General features: G+C 46.1%; 2 protein-coding genes across 3 annotated transcripts; both read right to left on the bottom strand.

Annotated features, from left to right (window-relative positions):
• Nucleotides 1–4,589: 4,589 nt before the first annotated feature.
• LOC131898551 (phospholipase A2-like) lies at nucleotides 4,590–8,001 on the bottom strand. The gene is made up of 4 exons (XM_059249743.1): nucleotides 7,968–8,001; nucleotides 6,711–6,864; nucleotides 6,124–6,251; nucleotides 4,590–4,696 (listed from the first exon to the last, which is right to left on the bottom strand). The coding sequence occupies exons 1-4, from the start codon at nucleotides 7,999–8,001 to the stop codon at nucleotides 4,590–4,592; spliced, it is 423 nt and encodes a 140-aa protein (XP_059105726.1).
• A 3,230-nt stretch (nucleotides 8,002–11,231) lies between these two features.
• On the bottom strand, nucleotides 11,232–15,326 carry LOC131898274 (phospholipase A2-like). Of its 2 annotated transcripts, none has more exons than XM_059249400.1 (4): nucleotides 15,293–15,326; nucleotides 13,188–13,353; nucleotides 12,594–12,721; nucleotides 11,232–11,317 (listed from the first exon to the last, which is right to left on the bottom strand). In XM_059249400.1, the coding sequence occupies exons 1-4, from the start codon at nucleotides 15,324–15,326 to the stop codon at nucleotides 11,232–11,234; spliced, it is 414 nt and encodes a 137-aa protein (XP_059105383.1). The 2 variants fall into 2 exon arrangements, with proteins under 2 accessions (XP_059105383.1, XP_059105384.1); XM_059249401.1 differs by having other exon boundaries at nucleotides 13,188–13,350.
• Nucleotides 15,327–17,474: the final 2,148 nt, after the last annotated feature.

Here is a 17,474-nt window from a genome sequence, read left to right as displayed (position 1 = left end):
ATGAGCAAGAGGGGTCAAGATCATGATGGGGATATTATCTACAGCGATAACTGAACCAAGCTCATAGGAACATACAAACTTTAGACCGACAGCTGTAGAACCTCCATGGGACTGGACTAGGCCTCTGCATACAGAAGTTGTGTAACTTGGTCTGTTTGAGGGGCCCATGGCAGTGGGATTAGGATCTGTCCCTGGTGCATGAGCTGGCTATTGGAGCCCATTACCTATGGTGGGACAACTTTCACAGCCTTGATGCAGGGGGGAGGGGCTTGACCCTTTCTCAACTGAATGTATCAGGTTTTGATCACCCCCCCCATAGGAGGCCTTACCCTATTGGAGGAGGGGAAGAAGGGTCAGTCAGGGGAGCAGGTGGGGTGACGGAGAGCGGGAGGAGGGATGAGAAGCAGATCTGTGGTTGGTATGTAAAATGAATAAAAAAAAATCATAAATAAAATGTTTAAATAAAAAAACATAAAAAAGAATGCAACACATCATGCATCATTAAAACAAATGTTCACAGCATAAACAAATGTAACACATCTTCAAATATTTTCCACAACACCCCTCCCCTCCTTTCCTGTACCTTTTCCTGCTTCATCTCTCCCCCTCCAGCTCTTTTCTGTGCCCCCAACCCCTCATTGTCTCATATTGGCTTCTTCACGTTTTTTTTTGTTTGTATATTTTTTTTTGTTTGTATATTTATTTTGTTTCTCCTGCTGAGCACATGAGAGCACTTTCCACTCTTGCTGAGGACCGGGAGTTCAATGGTGGCTGACAGTGTCTGCTGGCCCAGTGCCCTCTGGCCTCTGGGTTTGTCCATCTCTCATGTCCCTCTAACTTTTCACCCCAGCACCTCCTTTTCCCCACTTCTCTCCTCGTACTGGGATAAAAACCATGTATGGGGTGAGTTGAGATGTCACCATGCTCAGGATCCCCCTACCCTTCCAGCAGGACTCTGGACAGCCACTACCAAGTACTACCAGTCACTGCCCCTGCGTAGGCGGCTCTGGCTGCATCTGTTGCTCACCAGGCCTGACCTTGGGAGGGTCAAGGCCTGAGCTTTAGGACTCCAATGGGGATGGGGTTGGGGTTAGAAAGACGGAGAACTGGGCAGCTGGTCACTAAAGAAAACAGTGACTGACAACCACGTAGCCTTAAACCAGACAATGAGACAGGTTATTCCTAAACCTGGTTGACCAGGGAACCAGGGATTAACCTAGCTTTATCTTCGGAGTCTCATGATAGAGAAAGGTAGAGAAAAGGATGTGTTCTGTTTTCTTTGTTCAAAAAGTTAGGCTGCTGTTCAACCTCAACAGTTCAACCTCACATTGGGTGAGAGCAGTCCATGTACCAGAAACACCTGAATTCCACTAGTGTCATGTCATGATTCAGGTTTTTAAATTCTGGAAATTGTTGATGGTTTTTTAATTCAACCGTCCATTCTTCTTGGCTGTGTATATATGGCTTCATCTCAGCATCCTGTTCTTTTCCACATCCCTCTATCAAATGCCAGTTCACTATTGAGAGGCGTGAGCTTAGTTACTCTTCAAGAATAACTGTTTCAGCTACTGTTCCACTGCACATCAGAAGCCATCGGCCCACTGCCTGTTCAGCTGCCTTTGAAGAAAAGGGCACTGTACCTTTTCCGGATTGCGAAGGCCACTTCAGGGATGGTGCCATATTGTCCTGGCCTCAGAAGATGCCTTTTGATAAAGCCATAACCACACTTGTTTTGGCAAGAATCAGTAGTCCTTTGTTTCATGTCCTGTCTGTCCTGTTTGTCAGCCGTTGATTTGAGGATACTTTGTTGTCCAGTGGCTAACTTTTGCCACAATGAAAGAATGCCCCTTCCTTCTGGAGTATGCAGAAGGTGTGGTAAGGGAAAACACTGGACCAACGAATGTAGATCAACAAGGGACAGACAGGGTAATCCTTTGCCTCAGGCTTGTCTGCCAGGCCCTCTAGCACAAGGCAATGATGAGATTGATAAATTATTGATAGGAAATGTTCTGGAGGCCTCAGAATTTCATAAAAAACATCATGTCGGCCGGGCGGTGGTGGCGCACGCCTTTAATCCCAGCACTCGGGAGGCAGAGCCAGGCAATTGGAGTTAACTTTCATTATGGCAAAAGTTAGCCACTGGACAACAAAGTATCCTCGAATCAACTGCGGACAAAATGGACAGACAGGCATACATTCAAAGGCAGCTGAACAGGCAGTGGGCCAATGGCTTCTGATGTGCAATGGAACAGCAGCTGAAACAGTTATTCTTGAAGAGTAATTAAGTTCATGCCTCTCAATAGTAGAACGGCATTTAATAGAGGGATGTGGAGAAGAACGGGATGCTGAGATGAAGCCACATACACACATAGCCAAGAAGAATGGACAGCTGAATTCAAAAAACATCAACAATTTCCAGAATTTAAAATCATGAATCATGACATGACACTAGTGGAATTCAGGTGTTTCTGGTACATGGACTGCTCTCACCCAGTGTGAGGTTGAACTGTTGACCTTGTGTACATCCTACTTCACAAATGAGTCTGTCAGATACGCTAAGCCTATAGGCTGAAGATGATGCCCCAACACTGCAGAGAAACCTCAGATGACTGTCCAGGCAGCTAGCTGTTTCTGTCAACTCACAATTTTTTGGAAGTTGCTTGCATGTACTTCCTGTTTTTATTTTTGTTAGCTAATATTATTTCCTTCTTGGGTTTCTAAGGGAGTTGAAGATTAGTTAGTTATAGTTGAAGATTAATTAGGATAGAAAGTGAATTAGATACAATAGGATAGATAATGGAATTATTTGTCAAATACAAATGAACTAGATATTGTTCAGGTATTTATTACTTGTATATATTGTATATAGTTATTGTACTTTTGTATATAGTTTTTCTTATGTTAGTTATAAGCTTTGTCCTTTTTTCTTTTTATTAAAATAGAAAAGGGGAAATATGGTGATATTTTATTTGTATTAAAATGTTATTTGTATATTAATAAATAAAGTTGCCCAGGGGTCAGAGCTATTAGCAAGCCATAGGAAAGCCGGGTGGTGGTGGCGTATGCTTGTAATCCCAGCATTTGGTAGGCAGAGCTAGGTAAGTCTCTGTGTGTTCAGGGATACAGCCAGCATTGGATACACACGCCTTTAATCTCAACAAACCATAGAAGAACTGGAGGTCTGTACAGACAGGCAGTGACGAGGTGGTCATGTGGTTGGGTTTACAACCAATGAGAAGGCAGAACAGAAAGTCTATATAAAGACTTTAACACAGGAAGTAGCTCTCTTTCTGAGACGTAGGACCACCACAGGAGGAAGGGTAAGGTTTTAGCTCTTAGCTCTGACCTCTTGGCTTTCTTCTTTGCATTGGTTCTGTGTTTCTTATTTAATAAGACGGTTGGTTACATCTACAGGATGTGTTCTGTTTTCTTTGTTCAAAAAGTTAGGCTGCTGTGTGCTATTGTGGGACAATTATCCTATGGTGTGTTTATGAACAGTGAAGACTGGAAGGTCACCAGGATATAATCTTGCCTCCAGGTCATTTACAGTCAGTCCAGGGTGGTTTCTTATATGCAACTTCTTTTTTTTTCCCAAAGATTGATTGATTGATTGATTGATTGATTGATTGATTGATTATGTGTTCTGAATGTATGCCTGAAGGCCAGGGAGGGCACCAGATCTTTTATAGATGGTTTGTGAGTCACCATGTGGTTGCTGGGATTTGGACTCACTTCTGCGCCAATTCTCCAGCCCCTATATACAATTTCATATGATGAATGCACAGCAGAAGTATTTGAGTCCAACTTTTATTTTTTGGCGGGGGATGTCTTTTTTTTGAGACAGAGTTTTGTGTAATTCTTGAGTCTGTCCTGGAACTGGCTCTATAAACCTAACTGGACTCCAGCTTGCAAAGATCTGCCTATATCCACATCTCCAGTGCGAGGAATAAAGGCCTGCATGGATACCACCCAGCAAGTCCAGAATTTTTAGAGCAAGATGTTCCTTTAGTGCCCATGTGACACTGAAATTTCCCTCTTCTCTCCCCTCCTAACTCTCTGTCTTTCTTTCCTTCACTCCCCACCCTTTCACTCTCTTCCTTTCCTTTTCAGTTTCCTTCCTCATCTCTCCACTCTCCTTCCCCTTTCTGTACCCCCTACCCCCCTATGTATCTCGGGCTGGCTTCTTCTTCTTTATTTTGATTTTGAAATTTTTTTTTTTTTTAGTTTTTTGAGTCAGGGTTTCTTTAACTGTCCTGGAAGTCCTGGAACTTGCTTTTAGACCAGGGTTGCCAAGAACTCAAGAGACCTGCCTACTTCTGCCTCTGCTTCTGCATCCCAGAATGCTGGGATGAAAGGCATGGCTGGAATCATCACCCACTCTTCAAGGTTCTTGCTCCCTAGAAACGTCTTTCCCATTAACCTTCAGTTTCCAGGAATAGACAGGATGATATTCTCTGAGGATCTAGTTATGTACAGTAGACATCACCAAAGCTGAGTTCTTTCTATATGTGCTTTATTAGAGGGGACAGTGAGTAGTGACCACAACCAGGCAGGCAGGGATGGTGTAGGCAGTAACTGAGGTGATTAGTCTAACACTTAATGCCTTTATTCTCCTTGTTATATGGAGCCTGGGAGAAGCAGATGGCGGCCTCGTGGTCACAGTTGCAGATGAAGGCCTCACAGGGGTTGTTTTTGTCTGGAGAGAAACAAGAAAGGAAGTTGAGTGGAGCCAATGATGCCGCTCCCTATGATCTATAGCCAAAAGGAACTGGTGGCCCTCCCACTGATGCAGCTTTGGGCTGAGAGACAGAGCACACAGAAGTCCATTGGGTGGTCCAAATCCCTGGAACACACTTATAATAAGAGCATTAGTTGTTGTGGGCTGGGGAGATGGCACAGTTGGTAAAGGGGTTGCCATACAAGCCTGGGGGCCTGACCTAGGATGCCCAGAGACCATGGAAAAAGCAAGGTGTGCTTGGGGAATCAGTAACTCTATTGGGAAGTGGAGAGAACAGATCCCCAAAACTTGTTGCTCATTCAGGCTAGCTAAAGGTGGGTGTCCTGTTTACTGAGAGAGAGAGACCCAGGCTCTAAAGACATGGTGGAGAGTGACTGAAGAAGACACAGGATGCCAACTCATTCCTATGCATAAAAATAAACACATATATTTAATCCTAAAACTTATGAAACTACAATTATCATCCCGCAGTGGTGGCACATGCCTTTAATCCCAGTCGTTGGGAGGCAGAGGAAGGTGGATCTCTCTGAGTTGGAGGCCAGCATGGTATACAGGTCAGGCTCCAACGCTACAAACAGAAACTCTGTCTCAAAAAATTTTAAAAAAACTACAAATATGAATTACCACTTATAAAATTATATAGTTAAAGACAATCTTCCTGTCTCCATGAAGTGCTGAATTGCAGGTGTGCACCACCACACTCCATTCATGGGTTCTGGAGGTAGAAGAGGGCTCTGTGCATGCTACACATGCTATCTAACAACTGATCTATATTCCCAGCCCTCTGAATCCTCACCTGTAAAATGGGAATGATAAATCTTGGCCTGCATAGGTGTTTACTCCCATATCTGGCTTATAAACAATGATGAAGCATTCAATTGTTTAGTCAATATGGAGTCAGTATAACACAGCAGGTAATAGGAGAGGCTTTGGGCAGGCAAGATGGCTCAGGGAATAAAGGTGCTTGCTGCCAAGTCTGAACCTAAGTTCCGTCCCCAGGACTCACATGGTTGAAAGAGGGAACAGACTTCTACAAGTTGTCCTCAGTCTTGCACACCTGTGTTGTGGCACAGAAACACCTCCCCCAGAAATAAATAAAACCATGAAATGTTTTTAAACAGAGGCTTTGGAATGATGTAGATCTGTGTTCCAGAACCAAATGTCATCTCTTCTAAGCTGGGTGACCTTGGCCAAGTGACCCTGCCTTCCTCATCTTCCTCATCAGTGACCTCATCTATATTTTAGTATCTACCTGATAAGACTGTTGTGAGGTCACATGAGACCAAGGAAATGACCACTAAATGGTGACTGTCCTTGTTACTTCCCTGCCCTTCCAAACACAAGAGGGACAAGCAGGATACAGAGGTCCCAGAGGGTAAACCTACCACTGCAGGTGATCTCATTCCCAGAACATGAGTATGAGTAGGAGCTGCTGTAGGGGTTGTCTATGAGAGATTTGCAGTTTTCCATCTTCATGACCTGATCGTAGCAATTGTCATGAGTCTGGCAGCACCTGGAGAGAGGAAGGAAAGCTGAGGGAGGACTATGGACCTACAGGAGGTCAGTTCTCACTTTCAGTCTTTCTCAAACATGTGAGGATGACTTAAACATGATGTTCCAGAAGAATTGGTCCTGAGGCTTGAAAATCTGTGATTTATATTAAGCATATATTTTGAAAGTAACTTCTGTAGAATGTGGGGTGTCCTCCATTAATCCCAGTACTTGGTATGCAGAGGCAGATGGATCTCTGAGTTCAAGTCCAGCATGGTCTCCAGATGGAATTCCAGGAAACCTAGGGCTACACAGAGAACCCCTGTCTGGAAACAAACAAACAAAAATAGTAAAGAAACTAAACAAAATATTTTATGTCTGGTGAATTTGCATGTCTCCTATTTGTGCCTTATGAGATGTCTGCTGTGTCCTGTCCCCACCAACCCAGACACTCCAGTCTCCCACCAGATGGAACACTCACCTGTCTAACTCATCCACTGGAGTGTCTGAGCCCCCGAAACCACAGCCATAGTTGCTGTATTCCAAAAAGGGATGACTCCCAGGGATGGTGCACTTGATCATATTGCGGAAATGCCACAGAGCCCGACGGCTGATGCTGTGTGCAGTGGTGCCTGCTGCAAGAATGCACAGCACACTCCATCAGTCCCACTTGGCTTTTACCAGGGGTCACACATACCCACTGTTGCTTGCCTGCACACAGGTTCATAAGCATGCGTTTTGGAGCACTTATAAGTCATGCTACAGATGAGGAGGCAAGAAGACAACTCTGGGGAGATGGTTTTCTCTATATACTATGTAGGTATTGTAGAGGAAACTGAAGTCACCAGGCTTGCCTACCTATTTGAGAAAGGGAGTTGCCCTGTCTCTCAAGCTAGCCTCGGACCCCATAGCAACACTCTGGCCTCAGCCTCCCAAGTGGTAGGATTATAAATGAACACCACTGTACACAGCTGGGCTGACTCCCCAGGACTAAGTTCTACAGACATTGCCCTTTGCCCTGCTTGTCTGCTCATTTCTCACTGTCAGGACAGACAGCCACCACACTGTGAGCTGCCCTGTGGTCCCTGTGTTGAGGAGCTGAGAACACTCTCCAGTCAGCAGCCAGGGACAAACTGACCTCTTAGTTCCATAATCCAACAATCCAACCATCTCTTAGTTTGAAAGCTGCCCCACCCCTACTCAAGCCTAGGTGAAACCCTAGCCTTAGCCAGCAGTGGGATTCATCACAGTTCTAGCTGAGACCTAGAGCCAGAGAAGCAGCCGACACATGCTCATTGTTTTACACTGGAAGAATTAGAAGGAATCTGTTGTATGACCATGCACAGCTCATAGACAAGGATAATGGTCAGATCATCATTGCAATGTCAGCATTTGACACAACAAACTGTTCATCAGCTGAGGAGTAGGTAAATAAGTCAGGATTCAGTCTGCAGTGAGATACTTGGTCAGCATTAAAATGAAGGAGAAGCCATGTACAGTGGAACACACACTGTGTAGTCTCAGAACTCTAGAGACTGAGGCAGGTGATACTCTGAGTTCAAAGCCAGCCTGGTCCATAGAGTGACAGCCCATCACTACTCAGAGAAACCCTCTCGTGTAAAAATGGGAACAACAAAAAAGAATTGCAACCCCAAACCAGAACTTCAGGTGTAAACAATGGGAAACTGTCAATGAAGATGAGGAAGATGGGGGCACCCAGAGGGGACAAGGGTCCTACCTGTGAGAAGAGTGACCAGCAGAAGGAGTTTCATCCTGAGTGTGTGGAGGACTCAAGTGACTTCTCTCTTTATAGTTCTGTGTGTAATCCTAACAGTTGGGAAGTTAAGGTAAGTCTTGGCTAGAAAGTTGAGTTGGAGGACATCCTGAGCCAGAATTATATAGTCCTGTAAAAAAAGATAATAGTAAGGGCCAGAGAGATGGCTCTGCAGTCAGGAGCACTGCTGGACTTGTGTGGGACCCAGGCTCAGGTCCAGCAGCCACGAGGCAGCTCACATCTGCCTATGACCCCAGTTCTGGATGATCAGACCCCTCTGTAGGTTCTGCTCACACTTAGTTCATAAACACACATGCAGGCAAAGGGCTCAAACACATAAAATAAAAGTCAGTATTATTAAAAGGAAAAGAAAAATCACATTGTCAGGGCACCTTAGGCCCAAGGAAATGGGTGCCAGGACAATATGGCAGAGACAGAAGGGACTTCATTGCTTGTGTAAGTGACTGTTTTGGACTTTTCCAAGGGATCATCTGCGTTGATTTAGAGACTAAAGGTGCCCAGCTGTTGTGGACATGGGGTGAGCATGGAACCCCAACCCAGAGGCTATTAGACCCCAACAGGAACTCTGAACCAGATTTCAGATATGACCATTGGGGGGCTGGGCATTTAAGACAAGGGAGATATGGGGGGCAATCAGAGGGAACAAGGTTCCTGTGAGCAGACTGACCAGCAGAAGGAGTTTCATCTTGAGTGAAGGGAGGACTCAGTGACTTCTCTTTATAGTCCTGTAGCTGTGCTCTGACAGTGTCCAGTCAGCACACGGGGCCTGTGACTACTGTGTGTGTAGCACAGAAGTAGAATATGTGCACCCTCACACACAGTCCCGACCTGCAGAGATGCTGTAGATGGTGACAGAGCCTGAATCAGTGCTGCCACAGAGGCAAGGAGAAAGGGCTAGCTCAACACCCCAACCAGCTCAAGTCAGTGACTGGCAAAGAGCCAAGTCCCTGTCCCATCGATGCTTTGAGGTCATAAGAAGATAGAGACATTGCTCCTGGGGTTGGGTGTGAGGGATGCAGATAGTGACATGTGGCCCCAGGTAAGAGTAGCTGGCCCCTTGCCGGGCGGTGGTGGCATACACCTTTAATCCCAGCACTCGGGAGGCAGAGGCAGGCGGATCTCTGAGTTCGAGGCCAGCCTGGGCTACCAAGCGAGTTCCAGGAAAGGTGCAAAGCTACACAGAGAAACCCTGTCTTGAAAAAAACCAAAAAAAAAAAAAAAGAGTAGCTGGCCCCTACAATCCTCCATGTTAACTGTATAAACTACATACTAAGTCTTTCTCAAGAACCTGACACAGCCTATGGAGTAGGTCCAGTACCATAATCAATCTTTAATTAATTAACCAATTAATTAATGTGTGTTGTTTGTGTGAAAGAGAGACAGAGACAGATGAGAGAGCACTTGAGTGCACATGTGGAGGTCAGAGAAGAACTCTGTGGAGTCAGGTCTCTCCTTCTTCCTTTAAATGGGTTCCAGGAATAAACTCAGGTCAAGAGACTTGTATTGTAGGCTGTATCTCACTAACCTACAAACTTCATTTTAAAACTGGAAATGTAGGCAGGTGGTGGTGGTGGTGGTGGTGGTGGTGGTGGTGGTGGTGGTGCATGCTTTTAATGTCAACACTCAGTAGGCAGAGACAGGCAAATATCTGAGTTTCAGGCTAGCCTGGTCTCAGAGTGAATTCAAGGACAGCCTGAGATTCACAAAGAAACACTGTCTTGAAAAAAAAAATTAAAAAAGAAAGACAGACAGCAAATGCCTTCACAACAATGTGCCCACAGGCCACTATGATGCAGGCAATCCTCCAGCTCAGACTCTCCCTACCCAGTGTGTGAAGCTGACAATCAACCATTGCAGGGGCTGGAGAGATGGTCAGCACTTAAGAGCACTTTCTGCCCTTGCTGAGGGCCAGGCTTCAATTCTCAGCAACCACATGCTGGCTTGTGAACAATGTCTGCTGGGCCAATGTCCTCTGACCTCTGCCTTTGACCATCATCTGTCATGTATCCTGTAACTTGGCATCCTAGCACCTCTTTTCCCCCACTACTCACCTCTTCCCTGGATAAAATCCATGTAGGAGTGAGTTGAGTTAGTTTTCTCCATACTCAATATCCCCCTACTATTCCAGCAGGATTCTGGACAGCCACTACCAGCTACTACCAGTCACTGTGCCTGTGCAGGCAGTTCTAGCTGTATCTGTTGCTCACAGGCCTGACCTTGGGAGGGCCGAGACCTGAGTTTGAGTCACGTGTGAGGATGAGGTTGGGGGTGAAAAGGCTGAGGACTGGGCAGCTGTTCACTAAAGGAAAAGAGAAAACCATGTAGCCAATGAGACATCTCATTCCTAAATCCTGTTGATCAGGGAACCAGAGATTAACCTGGCTTCACCTGTGGGGTTGGGTGATAGAGAAAGGTAGAAGAGACAAAATATTCACTTTTATTTGTTCAAAAACTTAGGCTGCTGTGTACCAGAGCCGGACAATTATCCTCTGATGTGTGTTTAGGCACAATGGAGATTCAAAGGTCACCAGAATGTAATCCTGCCTTCAGGTCATTTACTCTCAGTCCAGTTTGGTTTCCATTATCCAACTTCTTATGATGAGAGCACAGCAGAAGTGCTTTGTGTCCAGTATTTTTGGGGACAAGATGTTCCTTTAGTGCCCACGTGACACTGCTTCTCCTCTTCTTTCTCTCTTCTCTCCCCCCTCCCTCTCTGTCTTTTCTTTCCTTCCCTCCACACCTCTCCTCTCCTTCCCCCTTCTGTTTCTCTCTACCCACTATGTATCTCAGACTGAGTTCTTCCTTTGATGTTGTTTTTAGAGACAAGATTTCTTTGTGTGATAGTCCTGGCTGTCCTGGAATTCGATTTTTAGACCAGGCTATCCTTGAACTCAAGAGATCTGCCTCTGCCTCTGCCTCTGCCTCCCATGTGCTGGGATAGAAGGCGTGGCCAGGCTCATCACCCACTCTCAAGGTGCTTCACTAAAGACAATGTCTTTCCCATTATCCTGAAGCTTCCATGACTAGAAGAAATGATGTTCTCTGAGGATCCAGTTATGTTCGGTAGACAAAGAATACAATCACCACAGCCAAGCTCTTTCCATAGGTGCTTTATTAGAGGGCACAGTGTGTAGTGAAGACAACCAGGCAGGCAGGGATGGTGTACCAGTCAGTGAGGTGACAAGTCTAACACTTAATGCCTTTGTACTACTTGTTGTATGGAGCCTTGGAGAAGCAGATGGCAGCCTCACGGTCACAGTTGCAGATGAAGGCCTCACAGGGGTTGTTTTTGTCTGCAGAGAAACAAGAAAGGAAGTTGATTAGGGCCCATGACCCTGCTCTGTATAATTTATAACCAAAAGAAACCGCTGACCCTCCCATTGGTGAAGACTCAGGGTTGAGAGACAGAGCACACAAAAGGACATTGGGTTGTCCAAATCCCTGGAACACACTTATAATAAAAACATTAGTTGTTGTGGGCTGGGGAGATGGCACAGTTGGTAAAGGGGTTGACATACAAGCCTGAGGGCCTGAACTATGACTCCCAGAGCTCATGTAAAAGGCAAGGTGTGCTTGGGGGCCCCTGTAATTCTATTAATAAGTGGGGAGCACAGATCCCCACAACTTGTTGGACGGTCAGGCTATCTAAAGGTGCGTGTCATTTTTATTGTGAGACCTAGCATCTAAAGACATGGTGGACAGTGACTGAAGACAACCCTGGGTGCAAACTCATTCCTGCACATAAAAATAAACACATATATTTCATCCTAAAACCGGGAAAACTACAAATACCAACTACCACTTCTAAAATTATGATTTAAGACGATGCTCCTGCCTCCACCTCCCCAGTGCTGGGATTACACAGGTGCACCACCACTCTCAATTCATGGGATATGGAAGTGGAACCTAGAACTCTGTGCATACTAGGCAAGGACTCTGTGAACTAAGCTATATCACCAGCCCTCTGAATCCTCACCTGTAAAAATGGGAATTATAAATCTTGCCCTGCATACATATTTACTCCAATATCTGGCTTATAGCCAATGATTCAGCTCTCCATTGTTTAGTCAGTATGGTTTCAGTATAACACAGCAGCTAATAGGAGAGGCTTTGGGCAGGCAAGATGGCTCAGGGAATAAAGGTGCTTGATGCTAAGTCTGAACCTGAGTTCCATCCTCAGGACTCACATGATCGATGGAGAGAACAGACTTCTGCAAGTTGTCCTCAGACTTGCACACCTGGGTTGTGGCACAGAAATGTCTCCCCCAGAAATACATAAAATCTTGAAAGGTTTTTAAACAGAGGCTTTGGGATGATGTAGATCTCTGTTCTAGAATCAAATGTCATCATTTCTAAGCTGGGTGACCTTGGGCAAGTGACCCTGCCTTCCTCATCTTCCTCATCAGTGACCTCATCTATATTTTAGTATCTACCTGATAAGACTGTTGTGAGGTCAAATGAGACCAAGGAAATGACCACTAAATAGTGACTGTCCTTGTCACTTCCCTGTCCCTTCCAAAGCCACCCAGGACCAAGCAGAGTCCAGAGGTCCCGGATGAGTAAACCTACCACTGCAGGTGACCTCATTCCCAGAGCATGAGTATGAGTAGGAGCTGGTGTAGGGGTCGTTTTTGAGGAACTTGCAGCTTTCCAGCTTCTTGACCTGAGTGTGGCAGTTGTCACGAGTCTGACAGCACCTGGAGAGAGGAAGGAACAGCGGAGGGAGGACTATGGACCCGCAGGAGGTCAGTTCTCACCTGCAGTCTTTCTCAAACATGTCAGGATGACCTAAACATGATGTTCCAGAAGAAATCTTCCTGAGGCTTGAAAATCTGCGATTTCTGTTAAGCACATATTTATGGAAAGCAACTTCTGTGGGGTGTGGTGGTGTCCACCATTAATACCAGTACTTGGTATGCAGAGGCAGATGGATCTCTGAGTTCAAGGCTAGCATGGTCTCCAGAAAGAATTATAAGAAACCTAGGGCTACACAGAGAACCCCTGTCTGGAAACAAACAAACAAAAGTAATACAGAAAATAAACAAAATATACGATGTTTGGTGGACATGCATGTCTCCTGCACTTGCCTCAAGAGATGTCTACTTGTGTCCTGTCCCCACCAGAACCCAGACACTCCAGTGTCCCACCAGATGGTTCACTCACCTGTCTAATTCGTCCACTGGAGGGCCTGAGCCCCCAGAGCCACAGAAGCGGCCATAGTTGTTGTAGTTGAACAAGGGATCAATCCCGGTGATGGGGGGGAGGCACTGGATCATATTTTGGAACTGTCTAGAAGCCCAATGGCTGATGCTGTGTGCAGTAGCACCTGCTGCAAGAATGCACAGCACACTCCATCAATCCCACTTTGCTTTACCAGGAGTCTGATGCCTGCCTGCTAGCTTCCTTCTAACTCCCACTAGATGCTGCATCAGGAGAGCAATGAATAGACCTGTGTGTGTGTGTGTGTGTGTGTGTGTGTGTGTGTGTGTGTGTGTGTGTGGTGTGTGTGTGTGTTTGCCTACATACCAGTTCACAAGCAAACATTAGTGAGCACTCACAAGTCATGCTATACACTTGAGGTCAGAGGACAGCTTTAGGGAGTTGGTTTTTTCCCTCCACTATGTAGAACTTAGAGACCAAACTCAAGTCACCAGGCTAAGCAAGAAGTTGTCTACCTATTTGAAACAGAGCATTTCCCTGTAACCCAGGGTAGCCTCCAACTCTGTAGCAACCCTCTGGAATCAGTTTCCCGAGTGGTAGGATTGTTAACAAACAATGCTGTACACAGCTGGGCTGACTCCCCAGGACTAAGTTCTACAGACATTGCCATTTTCCTTGCTTGCCTGCTCATTTCTCACTGTCAGGACAGACAGCCACCACACTGTGAGCTGCCCTGTGGTCCCTGTGTTGAGGAGCTGAGAACACTCTCCAGTCAGCAGCCAGGGACAAACTGAACTCTTAGTTCAATAACCCAACAATCCTACCATCTGTTAGTTTGAAAGCTGCCCCACCCCTACTCAAGCCTAGGTGAAACCCTAGCCTTAGCCAGCAGTGGGATTCATCACAGTTCTAGCTGAGACCTGGAGCCAGAGAAGCAGCCAACACATGCTCATTGTTTTACCCTGGAAGAATTAGAAGGAATCTGTTGTATGGCCATGCACAGCTCATAGACAAGGATAATGGTCAGATCATCATTGTAATGTCAACATTTGACACAACAAACTGTTCATCAGCTGAGGAGTAGGTAAATAAGCCTTGATTAAGTCTGCAGTGGGATACAGGTCACCATTAAAATGCAGGAGAATCCAGGTACAGTGGAACACACACTGTGTAATGCCAGTACTCTTGATGCAGAGGCAGATGAGTTCAAAGCCAAGATGGTCTATAGAGTGAATACCAGGACAGCCATCGGTATTCAGAGAAACCCTCTCATGTAAAATGCCCAGAAAAAAAGAATTGCAATCCTAAACCAGAACTTCAGGTGTGACCATTGGCAAACTGTGCATTGAAGACAAGGGAGATGGGGGCACCCAGAGGGGACAAGGGTCCTACTGTGAGCAGAGCGACCAGCAGAAGAAGTTTCATCCTGAGTGTGTGGAGGATTCAAGTGACTTCTCTCTTTATAGTTCTGTGTGTAATCCTAACACTTGGGAGGTTGAGGTAAGTCTTGGCTAGAATGTTGAGTTGGAGGACATCCAGAGCTAGAATTATATAATCCTGTAAAAATAATAATCAGGGCTGGAGAGATGGCTCTGCAGTCGGGAGCACTTGATGAGCTTGTGTGGGACCCAGGCTCAGGTCCAGCAGCCATGAAGCAGCTCACAACTGCTATGACCCCAGTTCTGGAGGATCAGACCCCTCCTCTGGCCTCTGTAGGCACTGCTCACACAGAGTTCACAGACACACATGCAGGCAAAGGGCTCATATACATAAAGTAAAAGTCAATATTTTTTAAAAAGAAAAGGAAAATCACATTGTCAGGGCATATTAGTCCCAAGGAAATGGGTGCCAGGGCAATATGGCAGAGAAGGAAGGGGCTTCATTGGCCGCGTAGGTGACAGTAGTGGCATTTTTTCAAGGAGTCATCTGAGTTGACTTAGGGGGTAAAGATGCCAGCTGTTGTGAACATGGGGTGAGCATGGGACCCCAACCCAGAGGCTATTAGACCCCAACAGGAACCCCAAACCAGAACTTCAGGTGTGACCAGCAGGGCCTGCACATTGAAGACAAGGGAGATGGGAGGCACTCAGAGGGGACAAGGGTCCTACCTGTGAGCAGAGCGACCAGCAGAAGGAGTTTCATCCCGAGTGAGGGGAAGACTCAGTGACTTCTCTTTGTAGTCCTGTAGCTGTGCTCTGACAGTGTCCAGTCAGCACACGGGGCCTGTGACTACTGCGTGTGTAGCACAGAAGTAGAATATGTGCACCCTCTCACACAGTCCCGACCTGCAGAGCTGCTGTAGATGGTGACAGAGCCTGAATCAGTGCTGCCACAGAGACAAAGAGAAAGGGCTAGCTCAACACTCCAACCAGCTCAAGTCAGTGACTGGCAAAGAGCCAAGTCCCTCCCCCGTGGATGCTTTGAGGTCATAAGAAGATAGAGACATTGCTCCTGGGGTTGGGTGTGAGGGATGCAGAGAGTAACCTGTGGTCTCAGGAAGGAGAAGGGGTCGCTAACAATCCTTCATGTTAACTGTATAAACTACATGCTAAGTCTGTCCCAAGAACCTGACACAGCCTATGAGGTAGGTCCAGTTACATAATCAATTTTTAATTAGTTAACCAATTAATTAATGTGTGTTGTTTGTGTGAAAGAGAGACAGAGACAGAGAGAGCACTTGTGTGCACATGTGGAGGTCAGAGAAGAACTCTGTGGAGTCAGGTCTCTCCTTCTTCCTTTAAATGGGTTCCAGGAATCAAACTCAGGTCAAGAGACTTGTATTGTAGGCTGTATCTCACTAACCTACAAACTTCATTTTAAAACTGGAAATGTAGGCAGGTGGTGGTGGTGGTGGTGGTGGTGGTGGTGGTGGTGGTGATGGTGGTGGTGGTGGTGGTGGTGCATGCTTTTAATGTCAACACTCAGTAGGCAGAGACAGGCGAATATCTGAGTTTCAGGCTAGCCTGGTCTCAGAGTGAATTCAAGGACAGCCTGAGATTCACAAAGAAACACTGTCTTGAAAAAAAAAATTAAAAAAGAAAGACAGACAGCAAATGGCTTCACAACAGATGTGCCCACAGGCCACTATGATGCAGGCAATCCTCCAGCTCAGGCTCTGCCTACTCAGTGTGTGAGGCTGACAATCAACCATTGCAGGGGCTGGAGAGATGGCCCAGCACTTAAGAGCACTTTCTGCTCTTGCTGAGGGCCAGGCTTCAATTCTCAGCAACCACATGCTGGCTTGTGAACAATGTCTGCTGGGTCAATGTCCTCTGACCTCTGCCTTTGACCATCATCTGTCATGTATCCTGTAACTTGGCATCCTAGCACCTCTTTTCCCCCACTACTCACCTCTTCCCTGGATAAAATCCATGTAGGAGTGAATTGAGTTAGTTTTCTCCATACTCAATATCCCCCTACCCTTCCAGCAGGACTCTGGACAGCCACTACCAGCTACTACCAGTCACTGTGCCTGTGCAGGCAGTTCTAGCTGTATCTGTTGCTCACAGGCCTGACCTTGGGAGGGCCGAGACCTGAGTTTGAGTCACGTGTGGGGATGAGGTTGGGGGTGAAAAGGCTGAGGACTGGGCAGCTGTTCACTAAAGGAAAAGAGAGATCCACGTAGCCCTTAGCCAATGAGACGTCTCATTCCTAAATCCTGTTGATCAGGGAACCAGAGATTAACCTGGCTTCACCTGTGGGGTTGGGTGATAGAGAAAGGTAGAAGAGACATATATTCACTTTTATTTGTTCAAAAAGTTAGGCTGCTGTGTACCAGAGCCGGACAATTATCCTGTGGTGTGTGTTTAGGCACAATGGAGATTCAAAGGTCACCAAAATGTAATCCTACCTTCAGGTCATTTACTCTCAGTCCAGTTTGGTTTCCTATATCCAACTTGTTACGTTGAGTGCACAGCAGAAGTGCTTTGAGTCCAGTATTTTTAGGGCCAAGATGTTCCTTTAGTGCCCATGTGACACTGCTTCTCCTCTTCTTTCTCTCTTCTCTCCCCTCCTACCTCTCTGTCTTTTCTTTCCTTCCCTCCCCATCCCCTCCCCTTCTTTCCTATCTCTTTCCCTGCCTCATCTCTACCCTCCTTCCCCCTTCTGTTTCTCTCTACCCCACTATGTATCTCAGGTTAATTTTTTTTTCCTTTTTGGTTGTTGTGTTTAGAAACAAGGTTTCTTCGTGTGAAATCCTGGCTGTCCTGGAACTCGATTTTTAGACCAGATTGTCCTTGAACTCAAGAGATCTGCCTGCCTCTGCCTCTGCCTCTGCCTCTGCCTCTGCCT

The sequence above is a fragment of the Peromyscus eremicus genome, chromosome 23, assembly GCF_949786415.1.
Source record: "Peromyscus eremicus chromosome 23, PerEre_H2_v1, whole genome shotgun sequence".
NCBI classification, from domain to species: Eukaryota; Metazoa; Chordata; class Mammalia; order Rodentia; family Cricetidae; genus Peromyscus; species Peromyscus eremicus.
The sequence above is the reverse complement of the archived record's forward strand: the minus strand, read 5'-3'. Positions and strand labels throughout refer to the sequence as shown.